General features: G+C 40.4%; 1 protein-coding gene across 1 annotated transcript in view; it reads right to left on the bottom strand.

Moving 5' to 3' along the window:
- Nucleotides 1-16,612, bottom strand: part of luzp2 (leucine zipper protein 2) — a 267,448-nt gene that overhangs the window by 114,079 nt on the left and 136,757 nt on the right. Inside the window, exon 5 of the mRNA XM_033632390.2 lies at nt 4,928-4,990. Within this exon, the coding sequence (XP_033488281.1) occupies nt 4,928-4,990 (63 nt within the window). The remainder of the gene's footprint in view (nt 1-4,927; nt 4,991-16,612) is intronic.

The following is a 16,612-nucleotide window of genomic DNA, read 5'->3' as shown; positions in this document are numbered from 1 at the left end:
ATTTACTGTGAGGACTGCATACATGTCATGAACCCACAGAAAGCTGCATTCTGGCAGGTACATTCTTTAACAGTTTGATGGTAGTTAATTGATGTCATTATGTCACTGTGTGGTTCTTCATTTCAAGCACTTGATCATGTTACCAGAGCAGAGTTTAGTCAAAATTGGCCTCAAATTAATTTGAACATCTGACAAAACTCAGTTTTCTCACTGCAGCACTGAGTAGTATGACATGGCAAATTTTCAGTCTCTCTTCATCATCATTTCTCATGATCCTGTGCTGAAATTAAATTGCTTGCCTGTAGTTCAAACGCAAGAACAAACATTCACAGTACTGTAACCTAAGTGGGCCATTACAGGGATTTATGAGCCTTTGCAACCTGCTCTATACTTTCATTATTAACAAAATCTTAACAACTGCCATGCATATTTAAAATACTTGCAAGATTTCTTTGGTTGCTTAGTCGCAGAAAAAAACAAAAACGTGGAACTCTATCAGGAGCTGCACTTTATCAAAAGAAATTAAAACTTGTATGGCTGGACCATGTGGGAAATTAATTTGGAAGGACAGACACAGGAAGTGGCCACGCTCAGCAGTCAGACAGGAGTCACATTACAAACCAATCACAGCCGAAAGATATCTTTCCCTTCTTCTGTAAATATTCAGTCTGATGAAAACCGGAAAGTTGGTCGTGTTAGTGCAGGGCTACCCAGAGCTTTACATCTGCCCCACAGATGATAGGCCTACACACTTATAAACAGCTCCTGGAAGAAGATCAGCTCTGCACTCAGGATTTCAGATAAATAGGCTATACGATGCTTGTTGACGTTGATTAGCAACCTGAGACGCAACCTGCTGCTGAACTTTTGAAAGCTGGCACAATAAAAGGCACAAGAGCAACGCCCAGCATCCGACCTCGCGATTTGCTGGTGGTTCAAGATGCAGCATGTGTACGGTCCCTAATTTCCAGGGCTGGTACCTGCGGTTATTCCACAGGCTAGTTAATAACATGTCAGGCAGGAAATCCAAAGTGTGGGATCATTTTGAGAAGGTGAAGGACGAACCCAAGGTGATATGTAAACTCATCTTCATTGGTCGACTACAAACATGACGTATCATCTGAAACATGGAAGTAGCTACATGCCCATTAGCCCACAGCGTCATTAACAGGCAGCTCGCTCAGTGTGTGACGTGCACTTGTAGATAAAATATAGGCCTATATTAATGAAGGTTCATTAGTACAGTTTTGTATTTCTCTGTAATGTAGCACAGTGTTAACAATGTTATTGATACTATTCTTTCTCACACCTTCAACTCAAACCATTGTGTTGCCCCGCCCAAAATATATCATTTAATAATTACATTAATATTGTAAACATGCAGGCGACTAGTCGACTAATGGCCCTAAATGACGACTGATGATCGACTAGGAAAATTCTTAGTTGGGGCGACCCTACAAAAATTCCATTCTAACTTTGAGCGTACTGTAATTCACATGGTCTGAAAAAAGGCATCAGAAAATCTAGCCCATTACCAGAGACTTTGGCACATCACAGGTCATTTTAGAGAGAGAGAATGTTGCTTTTGGCTGTTTTACAAATGTTGCGCATGCATGTTCATTCGGTGAAAGCCTGATTCAATGGCAGAGATCCTGCAGAGAAAGTGTCTATTTCAGCACTGGCACCCAGGGCCATGGCACCAAATTCTGGGCCCTATACATCCGCAGTCTGTGCTCTTTTAAATAGTTTTAAACAAATAATTGACACAACAACTGGACCCAGTGATTCTGACTGATTTATGTCAAACAATGCAAATAAGCTCCAAGCTTGAGTCCTGGCAGTCTTACTGCCTTCGATCTAAACAACTGCTGATATTAGCTAAACCATTCTTAAACAGTGTTCGCTGTGCTTACCTTTCTTTTGGAAAAACAAATTCAAACGCTCTTATCCCCCAGTTTGCTTTTTTCCTTTTCTTTTCCTTCTTTTCCTTTTTTGGAACCTGGTTTTCCTTTCTTGAGGGAAGACATGACAGTTTACGATGGTGCTCCAGCAGCATAAGCAGTGACTCACTGGGCTCCAGCTGTGTTTAAAGATGAATCCTGGTGCAGGGGCCAACTAAACCATTTTTTGTTTTTTTGGTGAGAGGGGCCTCAGAGAGCCTCCAGAACTTATTCATACAAAGTTCAGTCTTTCAACCAATTTATTCAGCAAATTTTAATTTAGTTCTGGCACTTATTACTAAGAAATAAAATACTGCAAACACAACCAAACTTACATTCCAGGCAAAAAAACAACTCAGTCACTTAGGGTTTTGCTAAAAGGGAAAGAAATAGCCCGTTGATCTATCTATCTATCTCTCTCTCTCTCTCTCTCTCTCTATATATATATATATATATATATATACAGATAGATAGATATGCATATATATACACATATATATATATATATATATATATATATATATATATATATACATATATATATATATATATATATATGTATGTATATATCTAGTTGTGTGAAGTAGTTTGTGGTGAATTTTATTTTGTTAAACTATCACTCTGAGTTACTGTTGTTTACAAACTAAAGAAATGTTTTTGTTTAGTTTTTACTGAATATTTAAAGGCAAACTGTTAGGTTGACATTTAGAACTATATCACTTATCTTGCTGCAATTCTATGTTCTTAAATTAAGAATTTTTTTTGTTTGTTGACTAATTTGTCACATCATCAAGAATATTGTTATTGTGAAAATACCCTGAAGCATCGTGATATTATTTTAGAGCCATATCGCCCACCTCTGTTTCAAAGATAGACAAAAAATGTTGCTAATAATTTAGCCTTCTACTAACCAGAGCTAAAGCCTCACACCTGCAGCTTCATGTTCATGTTTACGTGGCTAACATTAGTTAGAGCCTCAAATCACCGTGTGTCCTCTATAGCACTCCCCACTGCTACAGACCACCTCGCTGGGAGGAGAGTGGCTTCGGAGACAGACCCCAGGTCAACATTCACAGCAACCTGAATCCAGCTCCAATCCAACCCCAGCTCCGGGACACTGAACTGGACAGCCCTGATTCCCTACTGGGTCAGTAAACTTTCTGTTGCTGCTGTTACACAGATTAGACCTGGTGCTGCCACTGGCCACCAGTACGCTGTGACATCCGGCACTGGAACTGTTGCCTTCTCTCATCCTGGGTACAACTGGTGAATGGACTGCACTTGTATAGTGCTTTTCTAGTCTTTCGTCCACTCAAAGCGCTTTGACACCACAGGTCACATTCACACACATAGTCACACACTGTTGGCCGAGGCTACCATACAAGGTGTCACCTGCTCCTCAGTAACCATTCACATGCACTCACACACCGATGGAACAGCCACCAGGATCAATTTGGGGTTCAGTATCTTGCTCAAGGATACTTCCACATGTGGAAGCAGCTGGGGATCAAACCACCAGTCTTCCAATTGATGGACAATGTGCTCTACCTCTGAGCCACAGCCGCCCAGGTAAGCAGCCCACAGCAGTGTGAAGCAAGGTGGAGGGACCATGGGGTGGCAAGCTAGCTAATTCTTGTCTCATTTGTGGTTGGTCTGATAAACAGGGAAAGCACAGCACAAAGAGGGGCTGAGAGAATGTGATGCAGGCAACTCTACAATGAAGTCAGATTAAATAAATCAATCCATTGGAAACACTGGGTTACTGTATGAAGCATGCATATGCCTGTGGTTGTCTGAAGGGAGGGGCTTAGGACAGACAGCAGAGAGCTGCAGGAGGAGGGTGTATTTCCATATTCCCTTTTTTTTTTTTTGGCCTTTCTAGATTTCTGCCTACCCCAGCTGTAAGGTTCCAGATGAAGTTAATCACCTCAAACGCTTAATCACTTAATAGATTGAAAAAAATGCAGTCCAAATGTTGTATTTGCATTTCTAGTGAGAATGGAGTCAGCCAATGAGTCCAAAAACGATACAAAAACCTGCCTCTTGTCATTGGAAAGCTGGCACTTTCCATGTTCACACCTTGAACTGAGCAAACAGCCTTTCATATCTATAAAAGTCAGTGAAATCAATTAAACGGTTGTCACTGCATAATTTGATTTTATTTGTCACATTATTGGTCTGCAGATGTTTCATGTTGACATTTTTCCATCCTTTTTTCATGTTACATGCTGACAGATGAACCAAAGACACCAATGGAAACATCCAACTTAAAACATCTTTAAAGGCAGCAGTTGCCAGAGTAGCTATGTTGTATTTAATGGGCCAATTCTGTTTTGATGTTCTTTTGTTGGTGTTTTTTTTATTCATTCTTTTACTCCTACAGATAACAAGCCAAACTGTAGATAATGTGGTGTCACATATTTTCAGTACAGCTACGATGGTATTTGCCAGCAGAACTTTTTTTTTTTCTCCAGCTGTCTAAGGCATCAGCGGTAAATGTCAGCCTTTGGTGTCAGCCCCTCAGAATCAAAGAGAAAAAAAAAATCTTTTTAGACGAACTATTTTGCACTGATGTTCAACAATCATGCAGAGAGAAATCCATCGCAGAAGAGGCAGAAGAAGAGAGACCAATTTCTCAACCAACACACGCCATGACAGTCACGATCGCTATCATGATCAAAGACAGACTCCAGTGTTTACAAAGTGCTCAGTAAAACAGATATATTTATGCCAGCGTATGTCCACCTTTGATTGAAAGCAACAAGCGATCCCCCCCAGTCTCTGGAGATTTCAGAATGCATCTGGCAAACGCAGAAAATCATTAAATGAAATGGAACTAGACAAAGCAGGAGGAGTGAGATCCTGATCAGTAAATTGGAGTAAATTCTTCTTTTATGGTTTCTTTACCTCTTGAAGGCATAAACTGAGAATTAATGACGCTGAATGCAGCATTCAAACGAGCCTTAAATGGTACTGTGATGACTCACCTCTTGCTGTAGATCCTTGATGATTTTGGTTTTTTTCTCCATCTCCACTTTGAGAAATTTGATCTGAAGACAGAGAAGAGAAAAGAGAGATGATCGAACTGAATGCCCTGCATCATTGTTTGTTTGTTTTCCATTCAGTGAACATATTTAATGAAGGTGATGGATGCTGAGCGTGCCCGTTTAAGCAGTATATGTGAAATTAAGTGCGCTGAGTGAAAGCGATTATGACAATAAACACAAAGCAGCATCAGTATGTGATGTACTGCCTTGCAATGTGAAAGGACAAGGCAGGCAGTATTCTGTATGTTGTGGTATTATCAAGGAATCTCAGGTTAATTCCAAAGCTAACAATGCCTTATTCTGTCCGCATGTCTGTGGCACTCACCCCATGCTCATATGTCACTACTGTAGAATAAATCTTTGAAAACAGATGTTTAGTTTAGAGTAATAAACATTACAGAGGTATTTTCAGAAGACTAATTTTAGCCGTGGATTAATACACATTTGGTGCCCTATATCCAGTTTACAGCAGCAGGACAGTGTACTGCATTAGTCCTGTCGTGCACCTCTCCAGGACGACACATCGCAGTGACGCAGACATCCAGGCTATTTTTGTGAGCTGAAACCATTTCCCTCAGTGGAAACAAAGCTTTTATTTACTTTATTTCACAGATAAGAAACAATAAATTGTGAAGACAATAAAGCCTCCGCAAAATAGCATTTTAAGTCTTGTGTGTGATTTATCCTGGCTTCACATGAGCAGAGGAAATCTCCGCTAGTCGCTAGGCTAACTTGAATAATGTAAAATGCCATAGGCTTGTGCTAGTAACGTTAGCATGTTGTATTTGTGTGGAAAACGTGTTAAGTATAAGACAGTTGTTTTGTCAGTAATCCTTGAGTTGTAGTTTTGTGACGTTACCTTTGTCAAATGTTGCTGTTGTCCCTGGTTTCATATGAGTAGAAAGTCTGCGCTGTGCTGAGCAGTTTGTTACCACCACTCGCTCACATAGTTAACATGTCACTACAATCTGGAACATTCCCAAAGGCCTTGAAAACTGCGGTCATAAAGCCTCTCCTAAAGAAGAGCAGTCTTGATGCCACAGTACTGAACAACTACCGGCCCATTTCAAATCTGCCGTTTTTAGGCAAAGTCCTTGAGAAAGTTGTTTACCAACAGCTTACTGACTTTCTCCTAATGAACAACTCCTTTGATGTTTTCCAGTCAGGTTTTAGACCCCATCACAGCACTGAGACCGCTCTTATTAAGGTGACAAATGACATCCGCCTGAACACTGACGCAGGCAAAGTCTCAGTTTTAGTCCTGCTAGATCTGAGTGCTGCTTTTGACATTGTCGATCATGAGATCCTTTCACAGAGACTAGAGGACTGGGTGGGCATCTCTGGCACTGCCCTAAATTGGCTGAAGTCCTATCTAGAAGACAGGAAGTACTTTGCTGAAATTGGTAACTGTGTCTCAGACCACAGTTACCAATTTCAACAAAGTACTTCCTGTCTTCTAGATAGGAAGTACTTTGTTGAAATTGGTAACTGTGTCTCAGACCACATGGCCTTGACCTGTGGGGTGCCCCAAGGGTCAATCCTGGGACCCCTTCTGTTCAATCTCTACATGCTGCCTTTAGGCCAGTTAATACAAAGTAATAATGTGTCCTACCACAATTATGCAGACGACACTCAGATCTATGTCTCACTGACAGCAGGTGAATATGGACCAGTGGATTCACTCTGTCACTGCATCCAACAGGTCAGTGTGTGGATGCAAAACAACTTTCTCCAGCTAAATTCAGACAAGACTGAAGTCATCGTATTTGGTCCACAGAAACAAAGAGAAAGTGTCAGCAGTCACCTCCAGTCTCTCTCTCTAAAACCTACAAATCAGGTTAGAAATCTCGGGGTAATAATGGACTCAGACTTGAACTTTAACAGCCACATCAAATCAATAACATCAGCAGCTTTTTACCATCTAAAAAACATTGCCAAAATCAAAGGTATAGTGTCTAAACCTGACTTGGAGAGACTTATCCATGCATTTGTCTCTAGTAGGTTAGACTACTGTAACGGCTTGCTCACTGGCCTCTCCAAACGGGCCATAAGACAGCTGCAGTACATCCAGAATGCTGCTGCTCAGGTCCTGACCAGAACCAGGAAGTACGAGCACATTAGTCCTGTGCTCAGGTCTCTACACTGGCTTCCTGTGGCTCAGAGAATAGACTTTAAAGCAGCTCTACTTGTGTACAAGTCTCTCCACGGCCTAGCACCAAAGTACATCTCTGACATGTTAGTGCCATATGAACCATCTCGGACTCTGAGGACCTCAGGGACCGGCCTTGTGCTGGTGCCCAGAGTCAGGACTAAACATGGGGAATCAGGATTCCAGTTTTATGCAGCTAAAATCTGGAACAGTCTTTCTGAAGATGTGAGACAGGCCTCTACTCTGACAATGTTCAAATCTAGGCTCAAAACAGCTCTATTTCACTGTGCATATGACTGAAAGGATCTTATCTGCACTCTTTTCTTTTAAAGTTCATTTTATAATGATTATTTATGTTTTTATTTTGTATTGTATTTTGTTTGCCTTGCCTTGCTAGCCACTAGGCTAATTTATACAATGTAAAATGCCATAAGCTTGTGCTAATAACATTAGCATGTTGGGTTTGTGAGGAAAACGTGTCCAGCAAAAGACAAGTGCTTGTCTGTGAATGGTGCGAGTTATAGTGAAGCTGATTTGTGTAACTGTGTTTGAAACTGATGCTATTAAGCCATGTTTAGTCTGTGTTTAATGTGTGCTTTGAATCAACTCAACAGCACTTCACAGAAACCCTTCCGCCAACTAGTGTTGTGGAGGTGTAACTGCAGTGACACAGACACACCAGCACACAAGTATAAATGCTCACAATGGCATAGGCCACGTGTGTGGGCTATGGTGTAGGCTCTGCATTTAGCTAGGCACAAGTATAAATCTGCTTTTAGCATTAGGGTTAGCACTTCCGGTTCTGTCGTCTTAAAGTCAATGTTTTTTTGTTTTTGTTTTTTGTTTTAGGTTTTTGGTTAAATGCCTGAAATAAGGTCTGTGGTTAAAACAGATGCATTTCACGTCATCCAGCTGATTTTCGCTGGCTGTAGGGCTGCAGATTGTACTTCGGCATTTTTTTAAGCCTACCACATCAGACACAAAGAATATAGACGCAGACCAAGAGAGAGCCAGCCCCCAGAATCTGTGGAAAGGAAGTGGGCGCCATACTGGTTCCTGTACTGTAAAAACGGAGTGTTGTCTGTTTCAACTATGTTGTCTATGTCTTGCCTCAAATGTGTTTAGAAACATGTTTTAGCTCTATTTTTTACTGTAATACCAGATTGTTTGTTACTAGCTGGCCGCCACATTGTTTCCTGTGGAAAGTCAGTCAAGCCTGCATCACGCCACCCACCAGAGGGAGCGTTACTGGGCCGGCCAGGTGCAGTGCATTCTGTCAGTTGTAGGTTTTCTACCTCCTGAGCAACAGCAAATGCCACAGCCCCGTTTCTCTGTTTATAGCACAAAGTTCAAAGTATTTTCATCTTTCTACTGCAGAGACAGCCAGGTTTTATGAAAGTACCATCTTTTCAGCAGTGAAATACTTCTTATACTTCCAAGTCGACCTACAAAGAAACTTCACCCCTGCAGCACTGTGCTGCACAGAGAATTAAGCTACTTATTAATCTGCCTTGGATAAACACAACATTTGTTTGTGATATTGATTCATTGTTGGTTTTGGTCTGACGAAAGGAAAAGTAGAATATCACCAGACTTTTCATTTAAGCAATATGACTTATCTTGATATATATGTACCATGTTGTACACAAGCAAAACAGCACCACCGACCCCACCACCACCACCACTTTTTTTTTAAATTCAAAGTCACATCTTTTTCATCTTCTACCGAGGCACCCTGGGGAAGTTTAAACTAGACCACACCGGTTGACTCACATCCCCAAGCAGAACGCATGACAACATCAAAGGTCATGTTCAGTCACTGCAGTCACTGCCCTCGAGAACAGTAAAAAAAAAAAAAAATATGCACAGAAACATATAAAACAAAAAGAAAGAACCTCCTTTGCTAATTAGTAATTGAATATAAGGATAAATTAACGCAGCCTCAGTGCATTAACAAAGACATGCTTGTGATTTTGCCAGTGCGAGTGGCAAAAACAGTGTTAGCATTTGATTTATTGTCTTTCATTTCACCAGTTTAAGCAGTGCTGGTAAGTTTACGCTGAGGGACTATATTGAGGCGTCTACCATAAATGAACACGGTTCCTTATAATCTGGCAGAAGCACAGAAACCCCTTTGCTGTAGTGAAATTTTAAAACACAGTTTTTCAGCTGGCCACAGATCAAGGCTTAAAGACTTTTTAACTCTGACAAAAAACCTCTGTCACATATTATATTTCTCTGGTGTCGCACAAAGTTAGTTTAGCATAACAAGTGTCCAGAAATGTTCCATCCGAGACTCTCTGATTGTGGCACATGTGATACACTGAGGCATTTACTCCTGCAGTGAGCGACTGCTTACTTTCCACTGTGTGCCTGATTTAATAGCCCATATGCTTATCATTTCGGAGTGATATCTTTGTTTATCGCAATCCTTTTATCATGAGCTCAGCATGTCTTGCTGGTGCAGGCCTGTGGCTTGTGTTTAGCAGCCAGACAGAGGTTCAGACACCAACTGCAGATGGCAAACTGCTGCCATGGGCTACTGTGTATTAAAAAGAATGAAATCTCTGTGTGTGAGAGAGATAGCTAGGCCAAGGTTTCCTCTTTCTTTCTGTTTTTCATTCTGAAAAGACGGTTTTTAAGCATCGTGCGTCCTTGAAAGAGGTCATCAAGATAGTGTGTAGGACAAAAAGGAAAAGATTCATGGGGCTGGTGACCTCATAACCGGTTTATTCCCCAGGGAACTGTAAACTAAGCCTCACCAGTTGACTCACATCCTGAGCAGGGCATGATAACATCAAGGTTCATGTTTGAGCCTTTCAGTCACCGCCACAGCCCCGAGGGAAGGTTAAAAAAAAACACATCCTGGTGCCGCATTTAGGTTTTTAGTTAAAAGGAGTAAAAAAAGAGGAGCAAAATTCCACCAGCATCTATATACTGCTTAGTTCAGTGTGCTGAATGCAGCTGCTGTTTTGATTATTAATGTGTTTTTAAGCCACAAATATCAGCTCGCTCTAACTCAATATGGATTTGAGGAAAATGAAGCGTAGCATGAACTAGCTGTTGGGCTATTGAGCTGGACTAAATGAAAAATGAATGGAAAGATAATTTTGTCTGAAATATAAATCATGTAGTGATGAAAATATTTGTACATTAATTAATTAGTCAATCAACAAAAAATGTTTCTAAAACAGTTTTAATAACAGATCAAGGGGCCTTCCAACGTTTTTGGGTTCAGGACCCCTTAGCCAAAAGAAAGACGGAGCAAGGACCCCAAAATACATAAACTGTATAAAGCCGTACTGCACATTATATTGGGCAGATGGTGGTTGTCATGCAGAGATTCATATTAGCGTCTGCTTCTGTCAGAGAGGAAACTTCACTTTCACCAAGATTAGTTGTTGCAACAGGCAAATTATGTTGGATTCATGTTAATGTGTATTTTTCAGACATATTTCAACTTTTGCAAAGGAAAAAAATATGCACACAATAATTTGGTGGCCCCCTGCAGTAACTCGGAGAACCCTCTAGGGCAGTGGTTCCTAACTGGTCCAGCCAAGGGGTCAAGATTTGTCCTTAGTCATTAGTTCAAGGTCCACACAGTTTAAAAATTGCAGCATCATACCTGTGTTTGGCCATGTCGTTGTGCTAGATTACTGTCTCTGTTAAGTAGCTATCTGTTATTCACTCTCTCAACGACAGGAAATGTTACTTCAAAATAGAAGCTCTGTGCCAGATATTCACTACACTTTAAAATAAAGTGTGTTTTTTACAAATCTGACACATTTGCGAGCCACCCCTCCCTAATCACCCTACTCAGACCTTTGCCCCCTTATTGCATGCTGTTGGTGGCTGCGTTTCCCCTTGATGCTGCCTGGCACCGTTACAGAATAACAGTGACTGGCCAAGTTTCGTGCCAATGTGAAAGAGTGGCTTTTTTTGCCGTTATCTGACACTGGAAGTCACTGACCAAGCGCCAGTATTTGACAACTTAAGAGTGAGACCGGGTTGGAAAACGCAGAGGATGGCCAAAGTAATTACTGTTCATCCTGAGGGTCAGTGAATATCTGTACCAAATTTTAAGCCAGTCCATTTAATAGGTTTTGAGATACAGTATTTAAGTCTGGATCAAAGTGTTAGACTGAACAGCCGCCCGAAGGACTGACATTGCCATCCAATGGGCCGCGTTAATGCGGCTATAAAAGGTCAAGCATTTGCTGGTTTCTGTGTATTTGCTTTATTATGTCACTGTTATTTACATATCTTTGGGGTTTTGGTTGCTGATTGGACAAAACAATCAATATGAAGATGCCAAATGACAGTTTCTAAACATTTTATTGGAAAAATAATTTTATCTCTATATTTTTTTAACACACTTTGGGCAGAAATAACCAACTGCACATCCAGAGCAGAAAAAATTCCTTATGCAGATAGTACATGAAGGCCAAAACACACCAGCGCCGTACGACGCGCGTCAAAGCAGCCGCCCCCATTATTTTCTATTTACAAACCCACAGCGGTGGCGGCTCGACACGCGTAGACGTGCCCCGCCGCGGCACTTTACGCTATTGTCCTGTTTTTCCAGCATCGCCGCCCTTGAAAAAGCGCTATTTTGTACGTCCCAGCTCCCGCAGACTGGAGTGTGCAATAGAAATCCGGTTGACGCCCTGCAGCGCAACGCTTTTTGTGTGTGTTGGGGGCGGCACTTGACTCGCGTCAATGACGCCGCCGTCATATGACGCCTCAGGTGTGTTTTGGCCTTTAGATAGAGATTAGCTTCAATCTCACTGCACATACCTTTCGACAGAATTAACTACTTTTTTGACTTCTGCTTCGTTTGTGCTTTGGGGAATTTCTTCACAATAGAAGCTGCAAAAAATATTTAGCATTTTTACAGGCAGGATACCTTTGTCATTTTCAATGTTGATTCTTTTTGGGGGGGCTTTAGCTCTATTTTCTGACTCAATTTTAAGTGGACATGAGGACTCCAAACCAGACACAATATTTTATCGTATTGTTGAACGTGTGTGGCATTTGCATGCTACAGAGGTGGTTCTTTTTATCTTGAATCTCAGTGGGGTGATAAATACCATTTAACAGAACATAAATGTCAAACCTGAATTATAAAACCCTGCGACCGGGATTTGTCACTCTTCGTAGGAAAATGGCAAGAATGTCACTTGAAATGTTACTCCACTGTTTATCTCAGATTATTTGATTGTTGATTGTCGTGTCACAGCGCTCATCAGACCTTGGGACTGTGCAGCAGAAGCTGAGAGTATTACAGGAAAAGCTTTTCATTAGCATATATTTCTCAATCTTAGAAAAACTCTGGGGCTACTGTAGCTGTCAGTGCAGCCACACAGGCTTCATGCTGATTCATTGATACAGAGTTTGGTTGCAGAACAAGAGGTGGTCTCTCTGAATAATATGAGAATACAAATGTGGGAAAATACAGTCAGATACAGCAGTTACAGCTGTTTGGGTAAAGAGGCTGCCGGAGGTCATGGAGTGGAGTTTATACAACAGGTTATTTCAAATGTTTGTCCGCTAAAAAGGTACCATTTTGATGCAAAGGTACATTTTACAGAGCAGTGCCTTAAAAAACAGTTTATTTTCTTGGGTTTTATTTGTATTAATTTGCAGTTTCATCAGCTTTCATCACAGCAGCGACTTGTCTCCCTGGGCTCCACGCAGTCAAATAAGGACAGATATTTAATTACAAATTAATATTTGTGGCTTACAAGAGTTTTAGATATGTGAGATGAATAGTAAGGGGTGTAAGAAAAATGTAGATGCACTTGAGTATAGCCAGATTTTGTGATTCTGTATCGATTCTCAAAAACATGATCAATTTTTAATTGTTTACCTTTTTTATTTTTTGAATTTGTTTACCAAACAAATCATGCAGGCACTTTTATGTTTTTTTATTTTCATACACCAGAGGCCTATACTACGAGTTAGCGAGGTAACTTCAGGGTTTCTTTCAGTCCTACGAAGCTGGTTCTCTTTTTACTGGGATAAATCACTGTGGCAACTGATGCTTAACAGCTAACCTGCTCTGGAGCATTCAGAGTATCGAATCACAGCCTGTCAACATCCCGACCTCTCACCAGTCATATCACTAAAGATAAAAAGTATCCATGGACAAAAGTCTCAAGTCTCAGGTCAAAAAGAGGAGCCTATATATTGTTCAGCAGAATCATTTTATTGTTTCAGGGCTCTACTTCCACTGGTTTTAAAACAGCGCTCCTAACAAACAGAGATCGTTCACACACTAAACACATGATTTTAACTTGTGCAAAGTTTACTTTAGTCTGCAGTGATAGTGTTGCTATTTTACACTCTGATTCCATCACTGCAGCTCAAAATAGACCATGAGACACCTGTGTGATGAGAACTAAAAAAACAAGATAATTTTATTAGAAAAATAATCCTCACACTGTTAATTGGCTCTCGTTATTATAAATACAACATTTTGGTCAGATAGACCGCATCACTCATTAAATAGGCTAGTTTTCCACTCTTTACTTCAGTAGCAGAAACAGTCTAGTGTTACTTTAAAGTGTTTTATGCGACATATTTAGAGTAGTTTTATCATCTTCCAACTAAATAGCAAAAAATATAGCCTGCTATATACTAATGTCACATATAGCATGGTGAAACTTGCATGTAATTTAAGTCATGGTCAACTCTGCGTTTTCCGTTCGTATCGTTTACATCCTGTTACTGATATTTTACTGTCTCGCAGTCTCAGACACTTTCTGTACCATTTCATCTCATATAATATGAAGCAGCCTACTTCATCCGTGGCTCTGATGATGTCGCTCGTAATTAACACACCCACTTCTTTCACATACACACACTTGTGGCTGGATAGGAAAACAAAGAGTTGAATGAACTAGTTGATAACCAGCTTTGTACTACCGGTTATCCAGATGGCCAATGTTAGGGTTAGTCTAGTCTCGCTCACCAGACCTTTCTCAAGAAAAGAAAGGTCTGGCTGGGCCGACTCTCACTTTAAGATTGGAGAAAAAAACGCCCCGGCTGCTTGTATTTCTTTCAACCAATCACAATCGTTGTGGGCGGTGCCACAGCAACGGTGCGCTTGCAAAAATATTGCCAGGGGGAAACAGGTTTTGGTGTAACATGCCCACAAAAATATCGCCTACAGGACGCGAACCATGGCAGAAAAATGGCTACATCCCCGCAAGATCAAACACTGCAAAAGTTAGTAAAGGACGTGTTGAAAACGGTTGAAAACTGCTACACAACCGGAGGTGGTAGGGCGGGACTTCAGCGGGTGGCTCGTTCCGCCCAGTGAGAGGCTGATCTATGCAGCAAATTTCCACCTACTCAGACTAGGGTTAGTCAAATCAGCTATTAAAAATAATATCCTGGGTAAGTTGAACTGACTTCCTAGAACAGGCTTCTGGGGCTCTGAAGCTACATGAGGCTCTTTTGCCCATTACAAGTGGCCCCCTACGGCCCTGACAAAAAAATGATATGAACAAGAGTTTTTTTTTTTTTTTTTTTTTTTTTTTTTTTTAAATTTAGATTATCACCGTTGTAGGTCTTACGTGATTCTTATATTCTCCAATTGTAAAAATTGGTAACCTATTCACCGAATTTAAAATTTAAAAAAAAAAAAAAAAGTTTTAACATCTGGTCAACTAAAATGTGGATCGTGTGTCTACTGCCTTCATATTATGAAAGTTTTTCCAAAATTAGATTAAAAATTCATCTAACACCTTGCTTACAGTATCGCAACAGATCATAGATCAATAGATCACATGATGACACAATGGGATGTGGATGTATTCTTTGTGTGATACTGTCAAGTAACTCAATCCACTTGCCTCAGTGTCCCTGGTACGGACAGCAAAGGACCAGTCCAGCAGACGTACCTCAGCTAATTAAAAGGTTAAAGTGCTTTTAATCAGCTGTGGTCTTTGTAAGTTGAACTACAGTCACTAATTAATTCTTTTTGTCATAATTACTACAGTGAGCAAAGGTAATATTTCCTGTTGACACTGAATGCCTCTTCCCATTTGCTTTGTAAAACAGTCAATATGCTGTGACCATGAAAAATGTTGGTCAGGGAGGACACAGTGGTAATTTAATTTGATTCATTTGTTTCAGCTCGAGCCTTGTACAGAGACACACGGCTTTCAAACTCATCTTATTATATTCCACTTTGCCATTTAGTTGGAATTACTCTTTTGAACGAGTCATACACATTTTGCAACCTAACTACGTATACTTTGTACAATTATGAGCAGAGTATCATCTGCATACATAATATTTAAACGTACAACATGACATTATTCTGCCGCTGCACAATCAAAACAATAACAAAAGGTGGGGCAGTGTTGTCTTTAAGGTCAGTTTGTCCAAGTTAGGATTCCTTTAGTGTTTTTAGGCTTTACAATCTTATGGCAAATGAACACCGGCCTCCAGGTGATAGTCGTAGGTTGCTGGACCCATCCACCATCCCTCCCACCTGCCCTAGTCAGACTTTCACCCCCTTAACCAACGTTGTTGTCCCATCGCAATTCCCGATGATGCCGCTGGGCACAGTTAGACAACCAGCCGTGTATCACGCTGACGTGAAAGGACGGCTTTTCTCGTCAGTGTCTGGTGCCAGAAGTCACTGACCAAGCGCCAGTATTAGACAACTTCAGAGTGAGACCAGGTTGATTAAACCGCTAAAAACACTGGATAAAGCAGTTTCATGAAAACAAACAAACAAGTGTTTCTCCTGCTTACTTTTGCTGAGCTTATTTCCCAGATAACGTTGGATCCAGACGTCTGATGACTTAAATCCCTACTGTTAAAAGGTCATTTTAAAAAGCGACCAAGATCTACAAACTGTATTGTAAAACTTGGCTTAAAACTGGACAAAAGGTCAAGTTATGACACATTCTGTCAGATAACGTAAAGGGGATATGATGCCACTGACAGTGACCAATTGGCATGGACCATGTCCCTTATTAAAATTAAAGATTTTTTTTCTGGGTTTGAACATTGTTGGAAACGTTTGGGAGAATACAACTACACAATGTAAGAAAATATACAACACTGGTCTAGTAGTTTTTGAATGTTTTAGTGCAGAAATTTTTACATACTAAAGCCATAGTTTTACCAATCATTATATCTGAAATAACTGGAGTTGAAACAATTAGCTGATCAACTGATTTGTTGCTCAACAGAAACCTAATCTGTGACTGTTTTAATAACCAAATGATGCTTTCTCGTTGTCATATTAGCCATAAAGTAAAAATGCAAAACATTGACTTATTAAAGCTCTTTAAATGTGCTGATGTGCGTGTTTTCTTTAAACGTAATATCTTTGGGTTTTGGGCATTTTTTCATAAAAACATAAGCACCGTGTGCTCTGGGAAATTGTGTTGCGTATTTTTCACTATTTTCTGAGATAATATAAAGCTAGTGGTTAATTGAATTTATTCACCAGA

This window comes from Epinephelus lanceolatus, chromosome 2 (assembly GCF_041903045.1).
Source record: "Epinephelus lanceolatus isolate andai-2023 chromosome 2, ASM4190304v1, whole genome shotgun sequence".
NCBI lineage: Eukaryota > Metazoa > Chordata > Actinopteri > Perciformes > Serranidae > Epinephelus > Epinephelus lanceolatus.
Note: the sequence above shows the minus strand (reverse complement) of the source record. Positions and strands in the feature narration are given on the sequence as shown.